The sequence below is a fragment of the Alnus glutinosa genome, chromosome 11, assembly GCF_958979055.1.
Source record: "Alnus glutinosa chromosome 11, dhAlnGlut1.1, whole genome shotgun sequence".
NCBI lineage: Eukaryota > Viridiplantae > Streptophyta > Magnoliopsida > Fagales > Betulaceae > Alnus > Alnus glutinosa.
In genome coordinates this window covers 3,794,158-3,807,386 of record NC_084896.1, presented here as the reverse complement: position 1 = coordinate 3,807,386, position 13,229 = coordinate 3,794,158, and the positions used below count along the sequence as shown (strand labels likewise).

The window sequence follows — 13,229 nt, the reverse complement described above, 5'->3', positions numbered from 1 at the left end:
TGGCCGAACCACCACATGGGGGTGGTTCGGCCACCCCAGACCGGCCAGCCACCTCCCTGGCCAAAATGGGGGTGGCCGGCCACCCCCATGGTGGCCAAGGGGGTGGCTCAACCACCCCCTTTTTTTTTTTTAGTTTTTTCAATTTTTTTTTAAATTTTTTAATTAATTTTTAAAGATTTTTTATTTTTTATATTTTATATAGTGCCACGTGTCAACTTCTGAGGTTGACACGTGGCGGACCGTTAATTTTTGGACGGAGAAGTTAACCGAGGTACTAATTTGGTTATTTCCCAAAATTAATGTATCATCTGTGATGCGAATTGAAACTCAGGGATTAAAATATAAAGTTGTCAAAATTCAGGGACCTTAAAGGTATTTAACCCTAATTTTTTTATTATTACTATTTTTCATATTTTCAAAGGGCTAAAAAAAATATGGGTAAAGTCTATATGCCCCCTTGACAATGTCCCCTCAAATTTTCAATTTAGACATAATCGCCTCAAACTACAAAAACTTGTTAATGTTCTCTCAACGACAAAAATAGCCTTAATAACATATATATATATATATATATATATATATATATATATATATATATATATATTTTTTTTTTTTAAAAAAAAAAACAAAAAAAATTTAAAAGAGAAATACATAAAAACCAGTGACCAAATTAAAAAATTAAAAGAAAATTTTAAAAAGTTTACAACTTTTTAATTTTTTTTTAAAAGATTTTTTTTTGTTTGGGATTTTTTTTTTTTTTTTTTTTTTTCTAAATTTAAAATTAATATTCTGTTCTTTTTTTTTTTTTAATTTATAGGGGTATTTTTTCTTATTGAAAAAATTATAATATCATTTTTGTCTTTTTGCTGACTTTGGGAGAACATTGACAACTTTTTAGTAGTTTGAGGAAAATAATGTCCCAATTGAAAGTTTAAGATGAGACATTGTCAATTTAGTGATTTGACCTGGATACGTGGACTTTTCCCTTAAAATATACATACGGCAAGGTTAATCTTATTCTTATTTTTGCAGCAAACAAATAGATGCTGCCTTAAACTTCTTTAGGAGGCTTCCTTATTTTTGTAGCTTGTTCAAAGCCATATGCAACCTCAATTAGCTTTGGCTCCGAACCTTTTACTCCTCCAAAGCAAATGCCGAATGGTGTCCCCTCAGAGTGAAATCCTGAGGGAACAATTATTCCCGGAAAACCCCCAACTGCAAGGATAGTAGAAACATCAGAATCAGGAGTCACCAAGGCGTCTAGCTTTTTCTTTTTCATCAACTTGAGGAAACCATCTCTAGTCAGTCTGGCTAAATTTTCCAACGCAGCCTTCTCTTTCTTTCCAATCCCATTTGTTGCCTGGGCTTTTATGAAAAGGTCTTGCCCATAGTCGTCTATCCTCTCCTGCATTGGTCACCATTGAGTCTTGGTTATGTCAATCACATGTGGACCTACACAGAACAATGCCAAGATACAGAGAACATGAAGCTCATTACGTAGACTCACCAATTTTGGGTTTTTCTTGTTGAAGGCAATCGCATCAGCCAAGGAACGAATTGGGGAAGACACTAGCTCACTTAGATATTCATTCAAGGATATTTTGAACTCAGCCAGCAATGCAGTATTTTCACTGCTCGAAGAATAGTATTCAGCAAGATTGGCTATTTTCAGATTGTCTACCAAAACTGCACCTCGTTGCCTAAATTTGCACGAAGTATTTGTATGAGTTCTCTAACATACATACATTTGGTTGATGAGCCTGTCTCTAGCTACGTACATTGCATACGGGAATTAAGCATGTTTGGTTACCTTAAAGTGTCGAGATGTTGCTCAACAGTTCGATTTAAAATGGTATCATTGCCGTAATTGTAGAAGTCTCTCACTATCCCCAGTCTTTTTCCTCGGAGCCCATCAGCCTTAAGAAATTGTGCATAGCCCCCTTTTGGAATGTACCTTGATGTTTCAATTGTTGCATTGTCTTTGTAGTCTATGCCTGCAATGACATCAAGAACATAAACGGCATCTGATACTGTCCTACAAATGGGCCTGCATTTGTAGTAAATATCACATAAAGTCACGTTAGTTTCTAAATAATTTGTAGGAAAAATCGTAGTACCCTAAAATTGAAGTCACAAATGGTGCAAAAACATCACATAGTTCAATTCCAAAACTTTGGACGAAGATTGAATTTTGTGAAAAACAAAATTATGTACATGATCATAACATACCCCACACTGTCCTGTCTTGGGGAGATTGGTATGACACCTGCTCGGCTAGTGAGACCGACCGTTGGTTTGATGCCCACCACCAAGTTGCTACTGGAAGGAGACAAAATAGAGCCATTAGTCTCGCTCCCCACCGAAACTGCTACCATATTTGCCGCTACTGATATTGCCGATCCACTGCTAGACCCAGAAGGATCTCCCATTGTGTAAGGACCCTGCACACCTCGCAAATTATAGTCTTAGTTTCTTGGAACTTTGGATACCGAGCTTTATATTTTTACTCTTTATTCCTATCCTCAACTAGAATTTGGTAATAAACTGATAGGATTCTACTGAGTTTGGTTGATAGGTTGAGATGATTTGTAAATATGGAAAGGGGTGTTATTGAAATGGTACTCCACTTAGGGAAGGAGATCACCAGCATACAAGGAATTTGATCAAACAACACAGCCTGATCTCTTTGCAGCAACTATTGCGCCCTATCACCACCCAACTACCGCCTTTCTCCTCCAATTGTTTCTCTCTTTTTCTCACTGCCTAGCTTTTAGCCACCTTCCTACTTCTCACATCTCTCTCTCTCTCTCTCTCTCTCTCTCTCTCTCTCTCTCTCTCTCTTACCTATTTCCCCTTCCATCTCTTCCAATAGGTTTTAGTTGCTTCTCCCTTGCAAATACATCCCAATCACATGAATACAAATACAAAACATGAATTTAGAAGAAAAAAATAAATCTTAGACTTCTTGTACTTCAAACCAAAAAACTTTGTCTTCAAATTTTTCCAGCAAAGCATTCACGTGATTAGGCTGTCACATTGGCACTAGATCAAATTCATCAATGAGTGTGTTAGGTGAGAAGAACTCAAGCAGAAAGAATTAGAGGAAGTATGTACTAGCTTCTTTTGACTGCATTGAGGCAAAAATTCAGATCATATGTATAAAACTCTTATTTGTATGCATGTCTCTTGCTTGAAATTTTGCAATGAAATAAAGTTGAAAAGATTGAAATTGCTGCCCTCTTGCTCTATTAACTCCAACGTATGATATCATTTACCCGACCCCAGCCATAATTTCTTAAAATAATAGAAACAAGCAAGATTAATCTTAATATTCTAGACCCACCTTCCCTTGCCCGCCTCTGCCGCTCCAACCACTGGGTGCATCGTTCGACCTAAAATTAGACCACTCGCTCAAGCCGGCCTTCCCCAATATGATAGCCCCGGCTTTCCTCAACTTGGTCACCACGCCCGCATCCCGTGGCACAACTGAGCCGAGCAGTGCGTGCGAACCAGCAGTGGTGTTCAGCTTATCCTTGGTTGCAATGTTATCTTTGAGCAAAATAGGGATGCCGTGCAACGGAGAGAGCGAGATAGGTGCGTGAGTATAACGCTCGCGGTCAGCTTTATCAGCTTCGAACAGTGCGTCTGGGTTCACCTCTAAGACCCCCTTAAGGATCGGGTTTAGCCTTTCGATTTCTTTAAGGTAGAACTCAACGAGCCTCCTGGAGGTGAGTTGGTTTCGCTTGAAAGCGAGCTGGATATCTTGCACGGTGGCTTCTCTGAGCGACGAATCCATGGCCCTTGATGGCTTGGGTCCCGGACGTTAGTGTGGCTACAAGAACAGGGATGAGAGGGAACAGGAAATGGAGAGGATCCTCTCCATTTAGTTATAAATGGATCCCCTCCATTTCAAATGAAATGGAGAGGATCCAATCTCGGAGAGCCACGCCTAGAATTTCTTTTATGAAGTCTTTAGTTTGAAGTTTTAAACAAAGTTAATATTTTCTTATAAAATGGCCCCTCAAGAAACTCGATTTGAGTTTTGGTCGCCCGCAAAAATAGGTTAGGCATCGTTTCATTCGATATAATTTTTTGTTTTGTTTTTTTTTTTATTTAAAGAAAATATTTTTAGACATTTGGATCCGTAGAAATGGTGGCCAAAAACGAACGGTGAACTCCGGCTAACCCCTTCGGCAAATTCTGACAACCTCAAGCGACAACAGATAATAAACTGCAAAAGATAATGCAGGCAAGAAAAAAAAAAAGCTTAACATCAAAAAAATGGTTTGCGATTCTAATAAAAGAAAACAATTTTAGGGAAATTAAATAACGTTTTTTTCGTTAAGTAAAAATATTTTCGGTTTGACTATAATTTTCAGTTGGAGAAATACACACAAGTATCACCTATGATATTTTTTAAAATCAAGGTGCTGTTTGATAGTGGCCCTTAATTGTAAATATATATAATAAAAATAAATAAAAAAAAGAAAAAGAAGTTAATGTCAAGATCAATGTACACTCTCAAGTCTCAGCCCACCATTGCACTTGATTTACGAATCTTTAGCTAGCTTTCAATTCTGGATGGACCATAACCTGGGATCTAGGCTTCAGGCTTTCAAAGATAAGCCACAGACAATGTTACCAAACTCTCGCCCATGTTACCACTTCTCCCACGACTAGCCACTTTTGAGCTAAATCCGAAGAATATCATGGATACATATTTTTAACAATTTTGTTTTTCATATGATTAGTAATTTAAGCAGTAAAGTTAAAATATAGTGTATTTGTCCAAATAAATTTTGAATTGTCGGTCTATCTTATAGACAGGTAGATCCTATAAAAAAACTATCAAAATTACTAATAATTCAAATAATAAATTGTTGAGAATTTGAATACAAATATTATAACCCCCTGTGCATATATATATATATATATATATATATATATATATATATATATATATATATATATATATATATATATATTAAAAAAAAAAAAAAAAACTTTTGCTGGGGTCATGGCCCACTAATCTTCATGTGGCTTTGTTACTACTTGAGTTATTACAAATGATATCATAGTAAACTAATAACACTATGTGGTGGTGAAGCATAACATGACATAGGCCTTGATTTGTGTGAAGGACATTGTGATATCCCAAAGAGTTAGTCCCTCATAGGTGAATGAATTGCCCTCATTGATTGAATTGATTATAACGCTGCTCATGAGGTACTAATTAACTTCTACATTGGTTTCTTATATCAAGAATTAGAGTGAAAGAGATGTGACATCTCAAAGAGTTAATTCCACATTAAGTGAATGAATTGTCCACATTGAATTACTGAATTATAAAGGTATTCATTGAGTGCTAACTAAACTCTAATTACAACTTAACTAATCATTGACACTTTTTTTAAATTGTTACAAAAAAACCCTTGCGCAGGGGGGGGTGGTTCATGCCCCTCCAAGCCAGAATTAACAAATTTAGATCACATTCTCACAATCTTTTTCAAAGCCTTATGGTCTTTTGTAGTATGGAGGATAGGTCCTATCTCTCTCTCTCTATTATTTTTCCTTCATAATTTTTGATAAATTGTGTTATAAATCAAAAAGAAAAAAAAAATTAATAACTTGAGAATTGAAAACGACCACTAATCACGTGCTGGGTTCTTGCAAGTATAATACAATTAGAACGGTCTATTTGTTTCCTGATTAAGATTTTGCTTGTTTTTTTTTTTTTTTTTTTTTTTTTTTTTTTTTCACTTGCTTAATTATTTTTATTTATTTATTCTTTTTCATATTTTCAAGGGGTGAAAATAAACATAAGGTAAGGTTAATATTATTCATATTTTTGCAGCACACATATAGCTTCTCATAAAAGTCAGACAGTGCCTTAAACTTCAATTTTAGGAGGCTTCCTTATCTTTGTGGCTTGCTCAAAGCCATATGCAATCTCAATTAGTTTTGGCTCCGAACCTTTTACTCCTCCAAAGCAAATGCCGAATGGTGTCCCCTCAGAGTGAAATCCTGCAGGAACAATTATTCCTGGAAAACCCCCAACTGCAAGGATAGGAGAAACATCAGAATCAGGAGTCACCAAGGCGTCTAGCTTTTCCTTTTTCATCAACTTGAGGAAACCATCTCTACTCAGTCTGGCTAAATTTGCCAACGCAGCCTTCTCTTTCTTTCCAATCCCATTTGTTGCCTGGGCTTGTATGAAAAAGTCTTGCCCATAGTCGTCTATCCTCTCCTGCATTGGTCACCATTGAGTCTTGGTTATGTCAATCACAAGTGGACATACACACAACAATGCCAAGATACAGAGAACATGAAGCTCATTATATAGACTCACCAATTTTGGGTTTTTCTTGTTGAAGGCAATCGCATCAGCCAAGGAACGAATTGGGGAAGACACTAGCTGACTTAAATATGCATTCAAGGATATTTTGAACTCAGCCAGCATTGCAGTAGTTTCACCGCTCGATGAGTATTCAGCAAGATTGGCTATTTTCAGATTGTCTACCAAAACTGCACCTCGTTGCCTAAATTTGCACGAAGTATTTGTATGAGTTCTCTTACATACATACATTTGGTTGATGAGCCTGTCTCTATCTGCGTCCATTGTATACGGGAATTAAGCATGTTTGGTTACCTTAAAGTGTCAAGATGTTGCTCAACAGTTCGACTGAAAATGGTATCATTGCCGTAATTGTAGAAGTATCTCACTATCCCCAGTCTCTTTCCTCGGAGCCCATCAGCCTTAAGAAATTGTGCATAGCCCCCTTTTGGAATGTACCTTGATGTTTCAATTGTTGCATTGTCGTTGTAGTCTATGCCTGCAATGACATCAAGAACATAAACGGCATCCGATACTGTCCTACAAATGGGCCTGCATTTGTAGTAAATATCATATAAATTGTCACGTTAGTTTGTAAATAATTTGTACGAAAAACCGTAGTACCCTAAAATTGAAGTCACAAATGGTGTAAAAACATCACATAGTTCAATTCCAAAACTTTGGACGAAGATTGAATTTTGTGAAAAACAAAATTATGTACGTGATCATAACGTACCCCACACTGTCCTGTCTTGGGGTGATTGGTATGACACCTGCTCGGCTAGTAAGACCGACCGTTGGTTTGATGCCCACCACCAAGTTTCTACTGGACGGACACAAAATCGAGCCGTCAGTCTCGGTTCCCACCGACACTGCTGCCATATTTGCCGCTACTGATATTGCCGATCCACTACTAGACCCACAAGGATCTCCCATTGTATAAGGACTCTGCACACCTCACAAATCAGAGTCTTAGTTTCTTGCAAGTTCTGATACCAATTAGCTTTATATTTTTACCGTTTTGACTGCGCATTGAGGCAAAAATTCGGATCATATGTATAAAACGCTAATTTGTATTCAGGTGTCTTGGTTGAAATTTTGCAATGAATCGAAAGAACTCAAGATTAATCTTAATATTCTAGACCCACCTGCGCGCCCTTGCCCACCTCTGCCACTCCAACCACTGGGTGCATTGCTGGACCTAAAATGAGACCACTCGCTCAAGCTGGCCTTCCCCAATATGATAGCCCCGGCTTTCCTCAACTTGGTTGCCACGCCCGAATCCCTTGGCACAACTGATCGGAGCAGCGCGTACGAACCAGCCGTGGTGTTCAGCTTATCCTTGGTTGCGATGTTATCTTTGAGCAAAATGGGGATGCCGTGCAACGGAGAGAGTGAGATAGGCGCATGAGTATAACGCTCGTGGTCAGCTTTATCAGCTTGAAACAGTGCGTCTGGGTTCACCTCCAAGACCCCCTTAAGGAACGGGTTCAGTCTGCTGATTTGTTTAAGGTAGAACTCAACGAGTCTCCTGGAAGTCAGCCGGTTTTGCTTGAAAGCGAGGCGGATATCTTGCACAGTGGCTTCTCTGAGTGATGAGAACCCATGGCCCTTGATGGCTTGGACCCCGAACGATAATGTGGCTAGAAGAATCAGGAGCAGGGATTAGAAGAGAGAGAAGGAGAGTTGTGACTTCTTGGTAGCCATGGAAGTCATGGCTCGGATCCAAAAAGAGACAATAAAATTACAAAGTCATTGCCTGTTGGGGTATATATATATATATATATATACACACATATGTACATTGCATGTCAAGGATACAAACATTCGAAGCAGCTTGTGGCCGGCCACAATTATGTGATTAATTACATCAATTAATATTAAAAGTTTAGGTCGTTCTCATTCCCTAATTGTCTATGATTATTACTTCACAACTTTCGTCAAACGTATATTATATACCACCAATTACTAGGGAAAATGTTTACAGTCTCTATTGGTCTGTGAAAGCACCCAAAGTTACATCCATATAAAAAAGTATGTTATGAACTTATGATGTTTTTTGTTTTTCACTAGTTCGCTTGTTAATTATGTATGTCACATCAATGTCTATATGTATACTGTACTTTATGTTAGGATAATGCTTGATTGATATATTATCATTCTGAGTTAAGTGCTTCTCCAATTGTGAAGATCCTATTGTGCATCATATTTATGCTTTTCTCTCTCATTATTTCTTTCTTTATTATTTCTATCTCTCCCTCTTTCACACCTCTTATGTACTTTATTGTGTTTGGATTAAAAAAATAAATAATAATTTTAATTAAATCGGATGGAAAATTTAGAGAATTTATTATGAAAAGAAAAGTTCTAAATAGAAAAGAAAGATGTTTTTAATTTTGGGTTTAAAAAAATATTTTTTGACGTGAGATAATAGTAAAAATAAATTTAAGTATTTTATATTTTAAGTTGTTTATTGATATTTATATTTTGAAAACAAAACATAAAAATAGGAAAAAAAATAAAAATAAAATTAACAAACATAGCCGTATATCTTGTCATCTTTGGAGACTAGCACTCATTTCTGAGAATGTACCTGTCAACATATTATCATTTTTCGTCCACTATCGTTGGAAAGGAAACAAAGTGTGAAACCACAGCGCAGCAATTGTTCATAGCGGGCGAGGATGTTTCACTTTCTTTCGACGTTGGGACCTTGGCAGTTGGCACCCTCTCTGGTCCACACTTTCGTGACCACTACTTTGAGAACATCAGAACACATGTATTCGAATGGGAATCTATAAATATCATCAATTGGTTTCATAGTACAATTATTAAAAGGGAAATTTTAGGCCTCAATTTTTTACATGGTATAGGAATCTGACACGTACTTAATGTAAAATTAGTGATGTTTTTTTTCTTAAGTTGACCTAGACTTTTATAAAATAATCATAAAGATGATTCTAGATCCTTACAAACAGCATCCGAAATAGAGCTAAGAATAGACTTTACCTAAACATGAGAAACTTTCTGCTATACAGCCATTTTAGCTAGTTGGTGAGTAGCTTTATTCCCTGTTCTACGAACAAACCGGGCTTGCCACTGAGGGAAAGACGACAGCAACAGTCGGGTGTTCGCAACAATACTGTCAAAAGAACCCGGATGGGCTCTGCCAACTAAAAGAGCTTGGACAATCGTTTGGGAGTCCCTCTAAAAAATGATAGCGTTAAAACCCATAGAGTTGCACAACACAACACCTTGCCTAGCCACAAATGCCTCAGCCACAGTAGGATCCGTGAGATAAGCCATAGTGTGACACAACAAAACCCGCACTTGTTCCCGGGAATCATAAGCAACCAGGCCCACACCCATAAGACCATTTTGTTGATCCGTTGCAGTATCCCAGTTGAGTTTTGTCCACCCCACCGGCAGCTTTAACCAAGAAGACTGCAATAATTGCAGAGGGCAGTTATTAATGAGTTAAGATTAAAGAATCTAACTCATTTAATTAAATGAGTTGGGTTTAGAAAAATCTATATTGTCTTATATACATGCTTCAACACGACACAATTCGAACCCGACACGTAATATTGAGCTTAGCAATTTCGAACCCAATATTAAATTAATTCGTTAAGGTTAAAAGGTCTAACCTGTTTAATCAATTGAGTCGAATTATAGTCAGTTTATATTGCTTTAACCCAAACACAAATTGCTACTGCTAAGAATCTTCATTTCTTTTTTAAGAGAGTTTAGGCTTTTCATTAATGGCTCATAAGAAATCACCCAATTTGGTATACATAATCAACCACCGTATAGGTGTACACACATCATGAGTCTACAAACAATTGCTAACAAAAGAATCTTCATCGGTTTGAATAATAGTACTTTTTTTTTTTAATTGAATAAGAAAATAGTTACAATGGAAGATTTTTTTCTACTCTTGCTCCGAAAGGAAGAAAAAGTAGATGATCTTAAAAATAAAAATAAGGTTAGTTTCCTGACAACAAATCCAACACAAATTAAACCGTGCAAAAATAATTACAACTTATTTGGTTTAGACTATATTTGTACTAGTGTTGTATCAGTGTATTGTGTAGGAAATGATTACATGTTTAGAATCTTTATAATTACTTGTCTAAATTTAATTACGTACTATTCAACATGTAATAATTTTTTTTTTTAAGAGAATTCGAATAAATTATTACGTAGAATATAATATTTTTTGTATTATTCAACATGTAATCATTTCCTCTACTATCGGTGACGGGACAACGCTTTAAAGGGCTGCCCAATAAAGGTTGTCTGAAACCCCAGCAAATTTTTACAGCGTGGAAAGATGTTCCATTTTCTTTAGTGTTGCCCTCGGCCCCTCAATAGCCAATAATTGTGTAACAGTATATCCCTTTATTAAAATATCTATTTTTAATTTTTTACGTCTTGGTATAAATATGATTCGAGAATAGCATTTTCAGCATACTTGCTTATTTATTTAAAAAAAAATTAAATTCGACTATTATTAACTTTTTTTTTTTTTTTCTCGAGCAAAATAGCCAATTTAGCTATTTTTCTTAACACATAAATAATAAATAGGCAATATTACCTATTTACTGTTCATTTGCTTACATTTTTTTATTAATATTTTATTCCTCTCCCTCAATCGATCTCTCTTCTCAATGTAAACACGGCAAACAATAACAGACCGAGGAGGGATGGACAGGAATCAAAGAAGGAGATTGAGAGTGAGAAAGAGAGAGAGAGAGAGAGAGAGAGAGAGAGAGAGAGATTGGACAGAGAGGGAGATCGCCAAAAAAGGAGAGAACTGGAGGACCCGTGACCTAGAAGAGTTGATCGAAGATGGGTCATCACCGTGAATCCAGCCGGGGTGATTTTTGGCAAACCAAGTGCGAAGTTCGATCGATTTTCAGGTGAAAAACAGTGGGATTGGGAGAGTCCGGAGAATGTGAGAGAGAGAGAGAGAGAGAGAGAGAGAGAGAGAGATATGAAAAAAAAAGTAAGAAAAATATTAAAAAACAATATTTAAAGAAAATAGAGAGTGAACTGTTAGAGTGTGTTTAGAAAAATGAATAGTTAAAGTAGATATTTGTACCTTTTCAATAGTTATTTTAACTTCTCTTATTAGAGATGTTCTAAGAAGAAGGAAAAATAGAGAGAAAAAAAAAAAAACAAAAAATAGAAAGTTTGAGCTACTGCACAATAAGATATTGAGATAAGTTAGTTGAACAACAATTGCAAAACACATTTTTATTTTTTTTAAAAAAATATTAGATACATCAATATTATTGTGCAATTATTGTGTAAGAATTGTGCAAATAATATATCTTTAAGATATATGGGTGTGTGTGTGTTTTTTTACTCATTCTCTTTTTTATGTGTTCGGATTAGAGAATTCTTTGAAAGAAGAATTATTTTCTTTATTAGGTCTAAGAGTGAGATAAGTGTATTAGGTTTTGCTATTTAATTTTTTTTTTATCACTATTTTAAACTCTATTTTTAAATAATAAATTTCTTCGTACTTGCCTTCACCTATATAGAGGGAACCACATAATTACATCAAAATTTCTTCGTACTTGCCTTCACCTATGTTACCACTTCTCCACCGACTAGCCACTTTTAAGCTAAATCCGAAGAATATCATGGATACATATTTTTAACAAATTTGTTTTTCAGGAGATTAGTAATTTAAGTAGTAAATGTTAGAAAGTTAAAATATAGTTTATTTGTCCAACTAAATTTTGAGTTATCAGTCTATCTTATAGACATGTGGATCCTTTAGAAAAATTGTCCAAATTATTAACAATTCAGACAATAAATTAATGAGAATATGAATGCACATAGTATAACCCCCTATGTATATATTATGTGGGTAGTGAAAATCTGAATCCCTTAACTTAAAAAAGAAAGATATGATATGGGAGAGGATTGCGATTATCTTTGAACTATAAGGAGCTAACAAAAATGATAAGACGTGAAAAGATTAGGGCATGTAAAAATCAAGGGGATCATATACAAAGGCAACAGTGTTAAAATCTGACACCCCAAAGAGTTAATCTCACAATCGGTGGATGAATTACTCATCTTGAGTTGGTAATATATAAAGGTGATCATTAGTGCTAAATAAGTCTAATATTAATTAATTTCTTACTTGTGAAATTAGGTTGTATAATTGATTATAAGGAGCTCTAATTACAATTTGACTTGTCTTTTTAGAGTGATAATACAGATGTGGCTAGTACTTTTTCCAAGTCCAAGGTAGAGCCATGAATTCATTTTTGGGGGGACCGAACAAAAATGTAATGAAAAATAATATTGTTTGTTCTTTTTTTATACTCTGTTCTAATGTATACGAAATATATTATAAACACAATTAAAATAGAACAAAATAAAGAACTAAGTAAAGAAAAAGATAAACTGAAGAGTAGCCTGTACATAGAGTTAAACGACCTTTAGAAACAAACAGAAAAAAAAGTGTAGAAAAAGACACTGAAAAATTGGAAATTGAAGTGATTTTTGTAGTTGCAGTGCGAGTAGTATTGAAATAAAACAGAGTTTGCAGAAAAAAAGAAGAAAAAACAGAGTTAACATACCCTATTGGCTTCTTTTTGTTTTGAAAATGTCAGCTCTCTACCTACTAATTGTAACAATGTATAGTTGTAGCAAACAAAATAAGACTTGAAAGCAAGCGTCATGCCACTTATACTACCTATAAACTCGTGACACAATCACCCTTCCTATGCAAAACTTAAAAGACTTGAAAGCAAGCTTGTGTCCTCTTGCTTTTGTCAAAACAAAAGTAAAAAAGACTAATTCTGTCTCACATAAAAATAGGAAGAAAAAAATTTGCTTAAGGGGCCATCTCCTTAAAAATAGTTGTGAGTTT

At 35.5% G+C, this 13,229-nt stretch overlaps 1 protein-coding gene and 1 pseudogene across 1 annotated transcript; both read right to left on the bottom strand.

Moving 5' to 3' along the window:
* Nucleotides 1–884: 884 nt before the first annotated feature.
* Nucleotides 885–3,953, bottom strand: LOC133882192 (probable amidase At4g34880). Its single transcript, XM_062321306.1, has 5 exons — nucleotides 3,344–3,953; nucleotides 2,230–2,441; nucleotides 1,811–2,047; nucleotides 1,508–1,700; nucleotides 885–1,405 (listed from the first exon to the last, which is right to left on the bottom strand). Exons 1-5 carry the CDS (start codon nucleotides 3,794–3,796, stop codon nucleotides 1,052–1,054), a joined length of 1,449 nt encoding a protein of 482 aa, XP_062177290.1. The 5' UTR covers nucleotides 3,797–3,953; the 3' UTR covers nucleotides 885–1,051.
* Nucleotides 3,954–5,814: 1,861 nt separating this feature from the next.
* LOC133882194 (probable amidase At4g34880) lies at nucleotides 5,815–8,041 on the bottom strand (annotated as a pseudogene).
* Between the last annotated feature and the right edge of the window lie 5,188 nt (nucleotides 8,042–13,229).

What these genes read in the sequence shown, in the direction of transcription:
- LOC133882192 (XM_062321306.1), bottom strand. Translation starts at nt 3,796, where the DNA reads ATGGATTCGTCGCTCAGAGAAGCCACCGTGCAAGATATCCAGCTCGCT. An exon ending in GCAGAGGCGGGCAAGGGAAG is followed by an intron (nt 2,442 to 3,343) that starts GTGGGTCTAGAA and finishes CGAGGTGTGCAG; the next exon opens with GGTCCTTACACAATGGGAGA. An exon ending in ACAAGAAAAACCCAAAATTG is followed by an intron (nt 1,406 to 1,507) that starts GTGAGTCTACGT and finishes TGACCAATGCAG; the next exon opens with GAGAGGATAGACGACTATGG.